This window comes from Neltuma alba, unplaced genomic scaffold (assembly GCF_004799145.2).
Source record: "Neltuma alba isolate B1F8T4 unplaced genomic scaffold, ASM479914v2 tig00012161_pilon, whole genome shotgun sequence".
Lineage (NCBI taxonomy): Eukaryota > Viridiplantae > Streptophyta > Magnoliopsida > Fabales > Fabaceae > Neltuma > Neltuma alba.
This window is the reverse complement of record NW_021636708.1, coordinates 36708-49999: the sequence shown is the minus strand read 5'-3', so window position 1 is coordinate 49999 and position 13292 is coordinate 36708. Positions and strand designations below refer to the sequence as shown.

The 13292-nt window shown below is 36.3% G+C and overlaps 2 protein-coding genes across 3 annotated transcripts; one reads left to right on the top strand and one right to left on the bottom strand.

Moving 5' to 3' along the window:
- Positions 1–1623: 1623 nt before the first annotated feature.
- Positions 1624–6020, top strand: LOC114723891 (alanine--glyoxylate aminotransferase 2 homolog 1, mitochondrial). Its single transcript, XM_028910139.1, has 9 exons — positions 1624–1954; positions 2940–3170; positions 3497–3667; positions 4073–4216; positions 4310–4489; positions 4755–4980; positions 5241–5354; positions 5462–5548; positions 5646–6020. Exons 1-9 carry the CDS (start codon positions 1700–1702, stop codon positions 5687–5689), a joined length of 1452 nt encoding a protein of 483 aa, XP_028765972.1. The 5' UTR covers positions 1624–1699; the 3' UTR covers positions 5690–6020.
- Positions 6021–6327: 307 nt separating this feature from the next.
- LOC114723879 (transcription factor TGA4) lies at positions 6328–11605 on the bottom strand. Of its 2 annotated transcripts, none has more exons than XM_028910116.1 (9): positions 11045–11605; positions 9611–9841; positions 9444–9518; positions 9262–9321; positions 9089–9166; positions 8920–8983; positions 8384–8655; positions 7336–7563; positions 6328–6876 (listed from the first exon to the last, which is right to left on the bottom strand). In XM_028910116.1, the coding sequence occupies exons 2-9, from the start codon at positions 9773–9775 to the stop codon at positions 6721–6723; spliced, it is 1098 nt and encodes a 365-aa protein (XP_028765949.1). In that variant the 5' UTR covers positions 9776–9841; positions 11045–11605; the 3' UTR covers positions 6328–6720. The 2 variants fall into 2 exon arrangements, with proteins under 2 accessions (XP_028765949.1, XP_028765950.1); XM_028910117.1 differs by having other exon boundaries at positions 9611–9838; positions 11045–11604.
- Positions 11606–13292: the final 1687 nt, after the last annotated feature.

The following is a 13292-nucleotide window of genomic DNA, read 5'->3' as shown; positions in this document are numbered from 1 at the left end:
GAATATAGTTGATGATAGTTGATATACTATATATGAGAGAAACATTTGCATATATAATTTGTTCAATTAATGTAAACTCTGAAAATTTTAAGAAATCATACTTTTGCCATTAACACGTCTTAATGTTTTAGATTCCGTGCCACATTAAACCTGTGTTCAACTATTTCTAGCACTATATCTTTTTTTATGCCCAACCATCGAAAGAGTATCAAATACTCATTCGATTTTTAATATATGACATAATTATTAAATTGATTTTTGTCCTAAATATAAGATTCTTTTTTTTCTGTCGAAGAGTATCAAGTAATTTAGTTCTAATATATTACCAGGGTCGTGGCCGAATTTATTGCTGATTGCATGGCTAAATCTATACGTAATTTTTTTCTTAATAGACAATGCACCTAATACTTCATTCTCAAGCAAACCCCAAAGAAAAAAGAAAGGAAAATTAGGAAGAGAGACCTAGTGGCCATAATATTTATAGGGAAAGATCTTAAAAATTGTATTTATTTGAAAGGACCAAATACTAAAATATAAATTTAAAATTACCAATTTGTCCTTAACAAAATCCCATATACTATCTCTCACCACATTCTGTAAATTTTTTAATAAAATAATTGAAGTTTATTCAAATTAATTCAACCTAACTGAAATTACAAGTTAAGAAACAATTCTAACTAGTTAAATTAAATTCAATTAATAAATAACACTAATTAATTTATTCGTCCATCATTTTTCAAAAAAAATGAAACTCCTATTTTGGGCTTCTTGAGTAATGAGGGGATCAAAATCATATAGTTGAATTAAAAATTAAAAAATTGACATAGTAATAAATAATATTTAACTTATCCATAATTAATAAGAACAAAAAATATCATGTAGATTCAAACTTGAATTTTCTTACTTAAACTATTATAACTACTTTTATTATGACAAATATTCATTGATACAATGAATTTCTTATGTCACTCTTTATTTTAAACTTTTAATTTTATTAAGTAAGAGGATTCAACGTATTCAAATAAAGCAATAGTATAAAATGGATAAGCAAAAATATGGAATAATTTTTTTTTCTGTGAATGGTAGAATTTTACTGCCCTCCTCATTTTTTAGAAAACTCACAAAATTATTAATTAAAAATAATAAAGAATAAATTAACTAGTGTTGGCTACTAATTTAATTAATTAGAATCACTGTCTGAGTTTGAAATTTAAATTACTTTAAATTAAACAAATAAATTGTAATTATTCTACTAAATGATATGACAATTATAAGAAGTGGTGAGAAAATATAAGGGTGGTGGGGTGAATAGGGATAATTTCAGTCACTTTAAGTTTATATTTTAATATCTGATGCTTTTAAATAATTAAGGTTCTTAAGATTTTTTTAATAAATACTCGTATCATTTCACCTGGTCCCCCTTTAATTTTCCCAAAAAAAAAACCGCGTTTATTGAGCGAAGAGAAAATAACATTCGAAGTATCCGATAGCTCGATCCAGGGCCACTTACGGAATCTTCTTCATAATTTTTTTTTTTTTGGTGACAAATCTTCTTCATAATTTTTTATTGCTGGAATATAATGACCGCTCAATCAGTTGTTTCTCATACTACCATTCATGATCACTACCAAGTAATGTCCAGAAATTCTCTTCTGTCCTCTCCCAGAATCGCTGATCCAGGAATCTGATCGGTAGGGCCATGGCTCTGCAAAGGCTACTGAAGCGAGCCATCGCAAAATGCAAGTCCAGGTTTGACCTTTCTGCCTGCGGTGCTTTCTCCACAGCTTCTTCTCCTTTCACTACTTCCGCCACTGCCACCCATGATGCTCTCTTGCCTCAGCTTCCACCATTTGATTACCAGCCTCAGCCGTACAAAGGCCCATTGGCCGACGAAGTTTTCGCCAAACGCAAGAAGTTCCTCGGTCCTTCCTTATTCCACTACTATCAGAAACCTGTAAGTCTCCGGAACAAATCAGACCCTGTCTACTTTTTTTTTTTTTTTAACATTTCCTGCTTATGCTGAAAAATGCAATAACGAGCAATCAAAAGTGTTATCCTTTCTGTTCTGCTCTGCATTTGTGTGTGTATGCATTTCGCTGGCCTGGGATCTTGTTCCCTCATTATTTTCTGATCCGTATGCGTATCAATAGTGGTAATCTTCGTTTCGTCTGTATCAGTTTTTCACTTACAGAGCTATTGTTCTTGATTTTAACCGGACGTCGTTTGTTTAGATATCTCTTCTCAAATTTATCCGATCGAGAGCATTCTATAGATGAAAGTCGATGCGTTGAATAAGTAAAATGCTAATCTGATAACTTTTAATTGATGACTGATGAAACCGCAGATGAATCTGGACATGTTCAGGAAGTTCTTAAAATTTGGGCGCAACCATGCAATGAATGGATTAAAGCGGAGAAGTTTAACTCATTCCAGCTAAACATTTACTTTATTCTTTTTTGGGTTGAGCGAGGGGTTTTGCTCTCTGTTTTCTTTTATATGTTAGCATTGGGTTTCAGAGGGACAATCAAAACGAACTGATACATTGAGCAATGTCAATATCTGGTCTGATGTCCTTGCATACGCTTTACTCGTGCAAGTTCACAGTAGCTTTTCGCCATTCAATGCATTTCTTTGAAAAAATTTCTGTGAATGCCGTTTCTGCAATGATCTGTTCTGCTTCTAACACCCCTTAACCTTTCTTGGTTTTGACGGGATCTGATCTCCTGACCCGAATATGATTTCCTCCCACTTAGCATTGTGCGGTTCATCATGACCAGAACTGTTATTATATCTTGTCACTGATTATTAAGCTATGGATGGTCCAGGTCCCTCCACATATCAAGTGTATAATGTGTGAACTTTGCACATGTAGTGATACTTCTTTCCTTGTTTTTCCATAAGCGCTGGATATCTAATTCAAACTTTTATTGTACTAACAGCTCAACATAGTGGAAGGCAAAATGCAATATCTATTTGATGAGAGTGGCAGGCGTTATCTTGATGCTTTTGCTGGAATAGTTACGGTTTCTTGTGGGCATTGCCATCCGGAAGTTTTGAATGCTATCATGGAGCAGAGCAAACTTCTGCAGCATGCTACCACTATATATCTACACCATGCAATAGCTGATTTTGCTGAGGCATTGGCATCAAAAATGCCTGGAAACCTTAAGGTCAACCTTCTCTCCATTAGTTGTGTTTAATTACAAATTCTGACTTGAGTATGATTTTATAATGCCTAACCTTTTCGAAAGGTCTCTAATACTCGCCCAATAGTCCAATATAAGTATGCTTTTGAACTAGCAACAATTTTTCCACTTCATTGTTTTGCTTCATTTATCCATAGCATCTAGTTAGATTTTAATGAATGAAATCAGGGGATGGAAAGGAGTCTTTCTGCTAAGGCACTGATTGGTGAAACTATGTCCAATATATTTAGTTTTCTTCATAATTTTGAAATGTTAAGCATAATTGTCAAGTAAGGAAATTTGAATTTCAGGTTGTTTATTTTGTGAATTCTGGTTCAGAAGCAAATGAATTAGCAATGTTGATGGCCCGTTTATACACTGGTAATCTTGGTATGATTTCTTTGAGGAATGCATATCATGGAGGCAGTTCTAGCACAATTGGGCTGACTGCTCTGAACACGTGGAAATATCCAATACCAGAGGTATGTCTATCTAATAGTTCACATGATCTTTAATGGTTGATTAATTTTACATGGCACTGTCAATGTTAATTCTGAACTACCAACTGCATGGAAATACCGCTAACCACGGCAGTACAATTTTATTTTAGTTATTTTTTCCTTTTTTACTTTTCTGTGGTCGTGAAGTTTACCCTGTCTAGTTCAGGAACCAAGGTTACAGCATGGTTGTCAAAATGATTAGGCTTGAATTTATTTTTTCTGTTTGTCTATTTGGTTTCTAAGGGAAACCAGACCAGCAGTGCAAAGAAATTTACGAGCATTGCGTGCTAGTTTAGTTGAAAATGTACCATTGTGAATGCAGTATTCATTTTTATATTAAAGAGGTGGTATGCCAGTTATTCTTATAACAATTTTTGACATTTTAAGGGTGAAATTCATCACGTTATGAACCCAGATCCATATCGTGGAGTCTTTGGCTCAGATGCTAGTTCTTATGCTAAAGAAGTACAGGATCACATTGACTATGGCACTTCAGGAAATGTTGCTGGGTTTATAGCTGAGACAATACAGGTTCATATGATTTGCCGCATCTAGTGCTCAAATTTATATTCAAGGGTCCTCTTGGTCTGGTTTTCCTATTTACATTTTATCCACGACATATAGGGAGTTGGAGGAGCAGTTGAACTGGCTCCTGGGTACTTAAAACTAGTATATGACATTATCCACAAGGCAGGTGGTGTCTGCATTGCTGATGAAGTGCAGACTGGATTTGGACGAACAGGAAGTCATTATTGGGGATTTGAGACGCAGGGTGTCATTCCTGATATTGTTACCATGGCAAAGGTCTAGACCATCATCTCATTATTTGCTAGTTCCTGAAAATCCGGACACTTCAATCCTGCACTTGAATTGCAACATCATTTATTTGTCATCATATTAATTATTCATATTATTTATCATAATTTAATGTTTTTCATTTTATTATTTTGGAAATTCTTTTTATGTTCTCTTTATGCTATTTTTTCATTAAATTGATTTTGGCGAAATGCCTTGTGTGCCTTCCATATCTTGCCCACTCACTATTGTATCTCATGGTAACACGTATCAGGGTATTGGCAACGGCTTGCCATTAGGAGCCGTAGTTACAACTCCAGAAATTGCAAGCGTGATGGCCCAAAAGATTCAATTTAATACTTTTGGTGGGAACCCTGTATGTTCTGCTGGTGGACTTGCAGTGCTTCAGGTTCTCGATAAGGAAAAGCGTCTATCTCATTGTGATGTTGTTGGTTCTCACTTGCTTGAGCGTTTGAGGTCTCTTATGCATCGACATGAAAGTATGTAATCTTAAAATTTAACATCCCCGAAATATTTCTTTCATTGTTTTGGATTCTACTTTTTCGTTTGTATGCTTGGTTGAATAGAGGCATAAACTTCGGTCCGAGGGCCCTTAGTTGCTGGGGCCTAGTCATGGGCTCATGGCCTGCTCTCTGAGAGTCAGTTTGCATCTGCTTTTTATGTGCTGTCATGCGATTGTTTCTCATTTTGCTGAAATTATATGGTTGTATATTCTAATAATTATTATATTTTGCGGCAGTCATTGGAGATGTGAGGGGAAGAGGTTTGATGGTGGGGATAGAACTTGTTACTGACCGAAAAGAAAAGACACCTGCAAAGGCCGAAACTGCAGTTTTATTTGAAAAACTCAGAGGTGCCAAAATACTCTGGCCAACCCAAATACTTGTTTTATAGATGTAAAGCGTTCCCCAGAATGTCTTCTAAACATGCTAACCACCTACTTGCTTTTGAATTGTGAAGAGCTTGGTGTTTTAGTTGGCAAAGGAGGATTGCACGGAAATGTTTTTAGGATCAAGCCACCGATGTGTTTCACCAAAGATGACGCAGGTTTTGTTCTTTCCGTGCTACCTTAAAGTTGATTCTTTGTCGAATTCTTCTGAGGAAAGAATGTCATTTCATTCACCGGTTTCTTAACGATATGCAGATTTTGTTGTGGATGCCTTGGACTATGCTATTTCAAAGCTGTGAGAATCTGCTAGGAGCCGAGATGACCAGACATACTATGAACTCGTGGATTACTGGGCCAGATTGCTATGCTGGAAGAGCACTTGCCCAGTCCATCCATTTCACGTATATCCCTTTGAATAACAATGCAATGCCCAACCCCGTACAAAGTGATTTTCTTTCTCTCATGTATTGATAGATTTTCTCAGTAGTGAATGTTGACTGGTTTCTTGAATTGAATTTCAACCTGGGGTTATGGCATTTAACTAGAAAATCATGTACGGAGAACCAAATTTTCTACTGATTAATAAGTGGCTGTTCTCGAGTTGACGTCTTGTAGGAGCAGCTTCTAAAATCTGATTTTCCCCCGTTTTTTCTCCTTTTGAACAGGGGATGCCCCACGTACTGAAATTTTGTCTAGAAAACTGTGTCTCGCTGCGAAATTCCGTGTGTCTTTTCAGAGGTGAATTACGCGGTGCATCAGTTATTAAGTAATTTATGACCAGATTCAGGACAGATAATCGTATAATTAAAGAGTTGTTGACTGGACATGGTGTCCATTCGACCTTTGCACAGTTGAGGTTACTTGCCCAACGGCCTCTTCATTCTCGTACATAAGCAGCAATCAGGAAAATAAAAAATATAAAAGGAAAACATGTGCATTTTAAGATAAGTTATTGGCGAGAGATATTAGATAAAATAACTGTCCATGAAGAATCGACACGTTCTGAAAACAGACGTCACATCTTTATAAACATTTACTTCGGCATTGCCAATTTTCATGAAAACTCATTACATATTCTAGAAGTTTCATCTAAGGCAGCATCGCCTAGCTGCCACCATTAATTTATTTACATACTCCTTTGTATATGATGACCATAGTCCATATTTACAACTTCTCCATGGCACTAAGACAGCTGGAAAAATTGGAGGCTCCCTGCACCACGCATGGTACGTTTTCATGGTCTTGGAGAAGACGCGTTTTGCGTTGTAGGAGTCGCAGGCCACTCACTTGTCTCTGTTTCATGTCACAAGGTTGTTCTGTGTTTGCAAAACTAAGCAGGGGGTTCGGAAGGACGATTAGCCCAAAGGGAGCTCAAAGCCCGCAAGCGTTGGAAATATTCCCCTAAAGCAAGCAAGCACCGAGCTGCCTGACGAATTGTTAGGATTCGGAACATTTGTTGCAAGGTTTCCTGCCGAAGATGATCAGCCTGTTTCACGTAAAGCTTGGTTAAATTTTCTAAAAGCCAAGACACAGCTTTTCAGCAGTCAAAATGCACTTAGAAGTTATTATGGTATTTGTCTGCGTGAGTGACGGAATGAGAACAGCGGTATACTTCATGATCCAACTTCTATGGCTAACTTCCAAGATCATTCCTCCTAAATGTAAAGTCATAAAGTGAATGCTTTGTTGCGGAAAAAAAGAAAAAGAAAAAGGACCATCCCACTTAACTTTAACCCAAGAGTTTTAAACTGACGTTTAAGATTGTAGGTAGACTTTCAATGTATTCTCATGGATGATGTAAGACTACGGATTATCCCTTCTTTGTATCTCCAGGCAGGTCAAGGCACTCAAAGACATGTTGGAAAAGGACAGTTTTCTTTGAAGTGTGCTTGGGACATTGCGTTTATTGAAAAGGAATGACTGTTAAGAAAGTGAAGTTCATTACCTGGTTCACAAAGCTCACCAAAGCTTCCAGCTTCTCCATTGCATTAGCCATCTGAGGAATGTAAGTTCCGTCGACCAGTTGTCCAGCTGCGACAGTCTCAGCAAGTATTTGCTGAAGTCTGTCCCTGCCTTGAGAAAGGGCATCCTCTGCTTGCTGGCATGATTGTCCTAGGTTATAAACATCCATTCGTTGTTGTTCTGTCAAGGGTTCGATCAAAGGGACAATAACCTGCAGTTAAAAATAAATTTGTTGACATACATCATATGTTACAAAGTTACTCTAACAACAGAAATTATCACATTTGAACCAAGTGGTTCAGTAAACATTTGCATGTCAAGTGTGGCTATGTAATTCTTGAAAAAGGAACGAGGACACTGCAATTTAAATGCCACACGATTTGACCCTGCCCTCTAGAACAAACTGTGTGGATGTTCCTATTCGAGAAAAGACACAGTATACCGGTGATTCAGATAGCAGTCCTATTGAACTCCAAAATCAATTATTGTGAAGTAATAGAACTCCCCGTAAAGATCCAGTATGCGGAAACAAAACCATCCAGATTGAAAAGGCAAACTTTAGAATCGTTTTTTCAAATAACAGAGGGTTATCTGTTGGGAGTTGGGAGGAGAGGGGAAGGGAAGGTAAGGGAAGGTTAAATGATAATTCCCCTTCCCATGGTTTGATGAAACTTTACTCTCAAAAATTTCCCAAATCAAGAGAATTTAGAACTATAAAGGAGTAGGGGACTTTGAACGATTTCAGGGTGTTAAATTGAAAAAAAAAAAAAAAATTCAATCTCCTGCCCTTCTTATAGTAAAAAAGACAAAGATTCCATTTTCCCTCTCCCAAGCATTGCAAGAAGCTTCTCCAGAGACATGAGAACATTTGGATGTTAAAAGTCTCTAAATATACTTTTTCGTGTAGCCATTATACATTGAAAATGTTATAAATTCATCATTATTTTGTTTACCTACAGCACCCTAAAAGAATATGGGAACAAGTCCTAGATTATAAGAATTAGTTTCGTTCACTCGATATGAAGAATTACCTTTAGAAGCTCAGATGGGCGGAATCCTCCGATCCACAAGAAAAACCGCTCGGCTGTTGTTTTCCACATGCCAAACAAAACATAGAAAACATCCACTTTCGCAGCTGCTGATTTCATGCGGAAAAGGTCAGAATAGTGATTCATTATAGCATCTACAAGTATTCTGAGCTCTGGGTCACTGGTATGAGCATTTAAAGCATTTCTCAGCTCACAAATTTGTCTATTTTGTTTTTCTACCCAGTGTCCGTACTCCATCTCAAAGGTTGCAATTCCTGCAGAGTTGTTAGTTTGACTCTATTTAGAATGCAAGAATTAGTTGGAAAAATGAATTGTATAATACAATAATTTTGGGAACGCAGTAACGAAAACAAAATTTTAGATTATGGCTTTGCATGTGAGTGATCTACTCACAGAACAAAGCTTAAGTTTTAAAAATAAGAGTATTGTCTCTGCTATCAAGATATGGATTAACGACAAGGAATTACAAAGTCAAGAACAACAATGAATGATCACCATTTAACAACAGAATAACAAACCCGAATTTGAAGATCCAGCAAATGCCAAATTATCAGAATCCAATCCACAACCTATAAAAGATCCCTGCAGTTTTGTTTCCTTAAAAATTAAAAGAGGGGGGAAAAAACAGATGTTGGTCTATAGAAAACAAACTGCTGAAAAAGATCTGAATGAAGTTCTTCTCTATACCTGCTGTCTTGCACGGTCCAGCTCTTGCTCTAACTTGATCAGCTTCAAACGACTTGATTCTAATTGCTGAACATAAGCCTGAACGGAAATACCAGATAACATATACAAATTAAGGCAGATGTCATAAAACCTTTTATATTTACCACATATCTTGAATGCAAAAAATTTCAAACCTTTTTCCGCAGACGACTCTTACGAGCAGCCTCTCGATTTTGTGCAAGGCGTCTTTGTATCTGCATGTTTTATGATGTTATATTCCCAGCTTAGATGCCATCTAAGCATCAAATTGAAATATGGAAAATATGAATTCGCGCCAGCTATCCAAAATCTGGAAGCACAGGACATATTTTTTTACCTTTTCAATAGACTTATTAGCTTCTTGGTCATAATTCCTTGGAATTCCGAGCATTCCATGAGAAGAATCCTCTGACTATTATCCAACCAAAATTAATTTTCTTAGCAGACAGAAGAAGCATTTGATTCACCAAAAAGAATATAAGCACAAATTTTGTAAAGCTGCACCTGATTATCTAACTTCACATCTGCCTCACCAATTAAGGGCACAGACACAGATGCACTTAAATTACAAGTATTCTTGAAGTTTTCTTCCCAAATGCTAATCTGGTGGATAGGATCATATAAACCCATCCTTCTCGTAGAAACAAACTGTGTGGATGTTGAATTCATGCTCTTTGGACTGATTAGTGCAGGATTTCAATCAGCACTAACACCAATTGTTTTTACAAGAAACTGCTGTGAAGAATAAAGAAAATGCATGTAAGTCAATCAGTCACTAAAAGTTAGTTTAACTCAAAAGAGTAATAATAGAAACAATGAAATAGCAAAATCAAAATTAATAGAATCGACTTCCCATTTACATTTATGGACTGACATGGTTTGACGGCACAAAAATGTCAAACACTAGGGGAAATCTTCTGATATAATCGTGATATGAAAATGCAGGAACAGAAACTTACGGCGATACAAATAAAAATTGTTGGATGACTCAAGATAATCAAAGAACAATTATCACTGGGAATCAATGGAAAGACAATGGAAAACAGATAGCGATGCAAGGAAATTTCTAGTATTTGATGGATAATATATTGCTCATAGGTAAAACCCAGAGAGAGAAAACTAAATGGTGCCCAAAATTTGCCGTCTAATGCAAATGTAATACAGAACTACATAAGGTAAATATTTCAGTTTCTAAGACATCATTATCCCAGCTCTTTAGCTCTGGCTACCATTGAGATTTGAAATAATGAGAAAGCTCGGGAGCAAGAGATGTTAAAGTAGTCTAACTTAGTCTCCTTAGATGTTCCAGCGTTAGAGTAAGATGAGGAGTAGAAGGCATCAGTTTCCTGGAGCTTAGAATCAAGAAGTCTCGCCATATGGCATCATTCTTTCAATTTTAGTTGTGATCGAAATACATTGAGAGTGCAGAGAGAGAGGCAGAAGAAACTTCATTTTTAAATGAACGCTAGGAGCATTATTTGGGACCTGTTAACGATTAAAGAAAAGAAAAACTTTCATTTGAAGAAAAAATCCCGACGCTGAATGTAAGAAGATAGCATGTATACATATGCTCATGCTTTAGTTCCTTCCTTCATCTTAGCTAGTTTCAACAATCATAATAACACGTGACAACTAGAAAACCGTTTTCAAAGCTTGGTTTACTTTCATTCAACGACCAGAATACCATTTCTGGGATTGAAAAGCAAGTTCAATCCCCTATGGTGGTTTGAAAGATGAAAGAAAAGTTAAGGGAGAGAGTCCCAGTGACCATGGAGAGAAAACGAAAGACTGCATAAGCAGTTACCTCAAGCCAACGCATCAGTTTCACATGGGAAGTCATTAGATTTCGATCTCTATTCAATTCCTTGTTTTCCTTGGAATTTAGTTCGCTTCTAATATAGAAATAGAAATGAGAAGAGAAGGGGATAAAAACCGTACCTTTAACTAAAAGCTACTTTCAGAAGCTTTTCCCGCTCAAATCATGCCAACTTGTCACTTGATAACCTACGAAACCACAGCGAAATTCCTTGGACCCCGAAGCAAGGACTATCCTTTGCAAGACCCTAAGCTCCCAACATGATCGACAGAGGAACAACGCAGCTTAAAAGAGAGCAAGGGACCCTCCAGCATCTAATTTAATTCTCTTCGTTGTGATATTCCACCAATTATATTATAATATTCGACTTACTGTTTGAATCGATTATAGTATATGAGATGAAGCTGTATTATTGAAGGTGAAGACTACTTGATTTTGTTAATGTACTTGTATTCTGCGTGTCATTGTGTGATTCTGATAGAGTCAAAGAATTCACAATAAGCTAAGCATAGCAGTCATCGTCATACTTCCACTACCCATTATATTGCGCACCAGGTGGACATGGTGGGTGCATAGCTCGCACCCCTCTCAGCGATTGGATGACGTCACATACCGATTAGTCCAGTGATCGGAGACTTGTGGGTCACCGGCGAGTGAAAGAGATAAGACAGGGACCCAGAAGCAATGGGGCGCGGAAGGGATACGCGCGAGGATAGCGTTTGGAATTTGGAAGATGGTTTGCGATTGTCCAAACCTACGTTAAGTGTTCGGTTACCATGAAGATGAGGCTATTAACGAAAACAAATGGGAACAATGGGGAAAACAATGAAAAGTAATGCTGACGGTTGAATTTGTGTTTAGCATGACATGAAAATGATTGGAAATGTTTTTTACTGTGGAATAGTTATTTAAATTAAAGAGATCAATATGCCATAAAAATGAGTTTTAAGAGTTTTTATGATAGAATGGAATAAAACAATCATTAACTGAAAATAAAAACAAGCCCAAGTGATTTGTATAATAGAGACCAGCATGGAATTTAGCCATATATTTGCGACAACTAGTGCATGGGTTAAGTTATATCCCATATAATCAAACAGATTATTATGGATATACAGCCACCTTGATTAATTAAATCACTCAGTTATGTACAACGTTACCGGCTTGATTAATTCCTTTGAGTTTCACACACACACACACAGCTTTTTTTTTTTTTTTGAGGTGAAAAACACGCAAAATATTTCTGAATTCTTGCGTAGATAACAAACGAACAAATTAAAACGGGTATTTGGGTTAAATGAAGGAAGAAAGAAATTAAATGGAGAAATCGGGCGTCGCTTATCATATCGTAAGCCCTAACCCAACGCAAAGCAAGTACAATTGGCCACTTGGGGGATACCAAAACAGGCCATTATTTAAAATAAAATTGTCAATTAGTTGTAAGTCTATTTGTCCCCGTGCAGGCAGAAAAGGACACTGAACATATAATTATTAAAAAAAAATAAAAGAGAGGACACTGAATAAAAAGAGGATGCTGGCCTTTCAGATAACGTCGGGACGAGAATGACCATCACACATTTTGGTTCTTCAGCTACCCCTAGGGCCCTATTTTGATCATAATTTCATATTTTAGTTGGATCCCATGTTCACGCGCACACACATATATTTCATTATATCTGTATTATTATACATGACGTCATCTCTTGGTATTTTTGGCCGACCTTGCCTATTGGCCGATAAAAACCCAAAAAAGAAGAAGAAGAAGTGGAATCTGCCGAGCAATAGTTTTGGTTTTTGAAATTTTTAACTATATTTGGATAGACCCAGCAGTATTAATTAGTTAGGCAGGCTTATTGTTCTCCTTCTTCACAATTGGCTTTGCTTTGCTTCCCCCCCCCCTCCAATATTTATGCCTTCCTTTGTCAACATTTTCACTTCTCAAGACTCAAATCTTTCTTCAAAAAAATACAAGGCAAGGGTCGTTTTTAAGAATATTCATAGATATCCATATTGATTTTATTCTCAATCTGATTATGAAAATGAACCAATTGCCGTTAACTTTCAAAATAAGACTCGTTTTATTTTAAAATAAATTTACCTTTAAAAGAGACGAATTATTACTATACTATGCAAATAAAACCATAGGATGTGTGTGTGAATATAAAAATGCAAGCATTTGAATTAATCTGTGATACTTCATTTGGGTGCAGTTGTGTGAAAAATAATTGAGTTAAAATAATCTGACGACACAGGAATGAGTCAATATCAAAACACAGTTAAGAAAGTATAAAATAAAAGAGTGATGGATAAAAACGGAAAAATTGAAAGAAAAAAGTCTTTATTTTAAAATTCTATTGATTAAAAGAACCT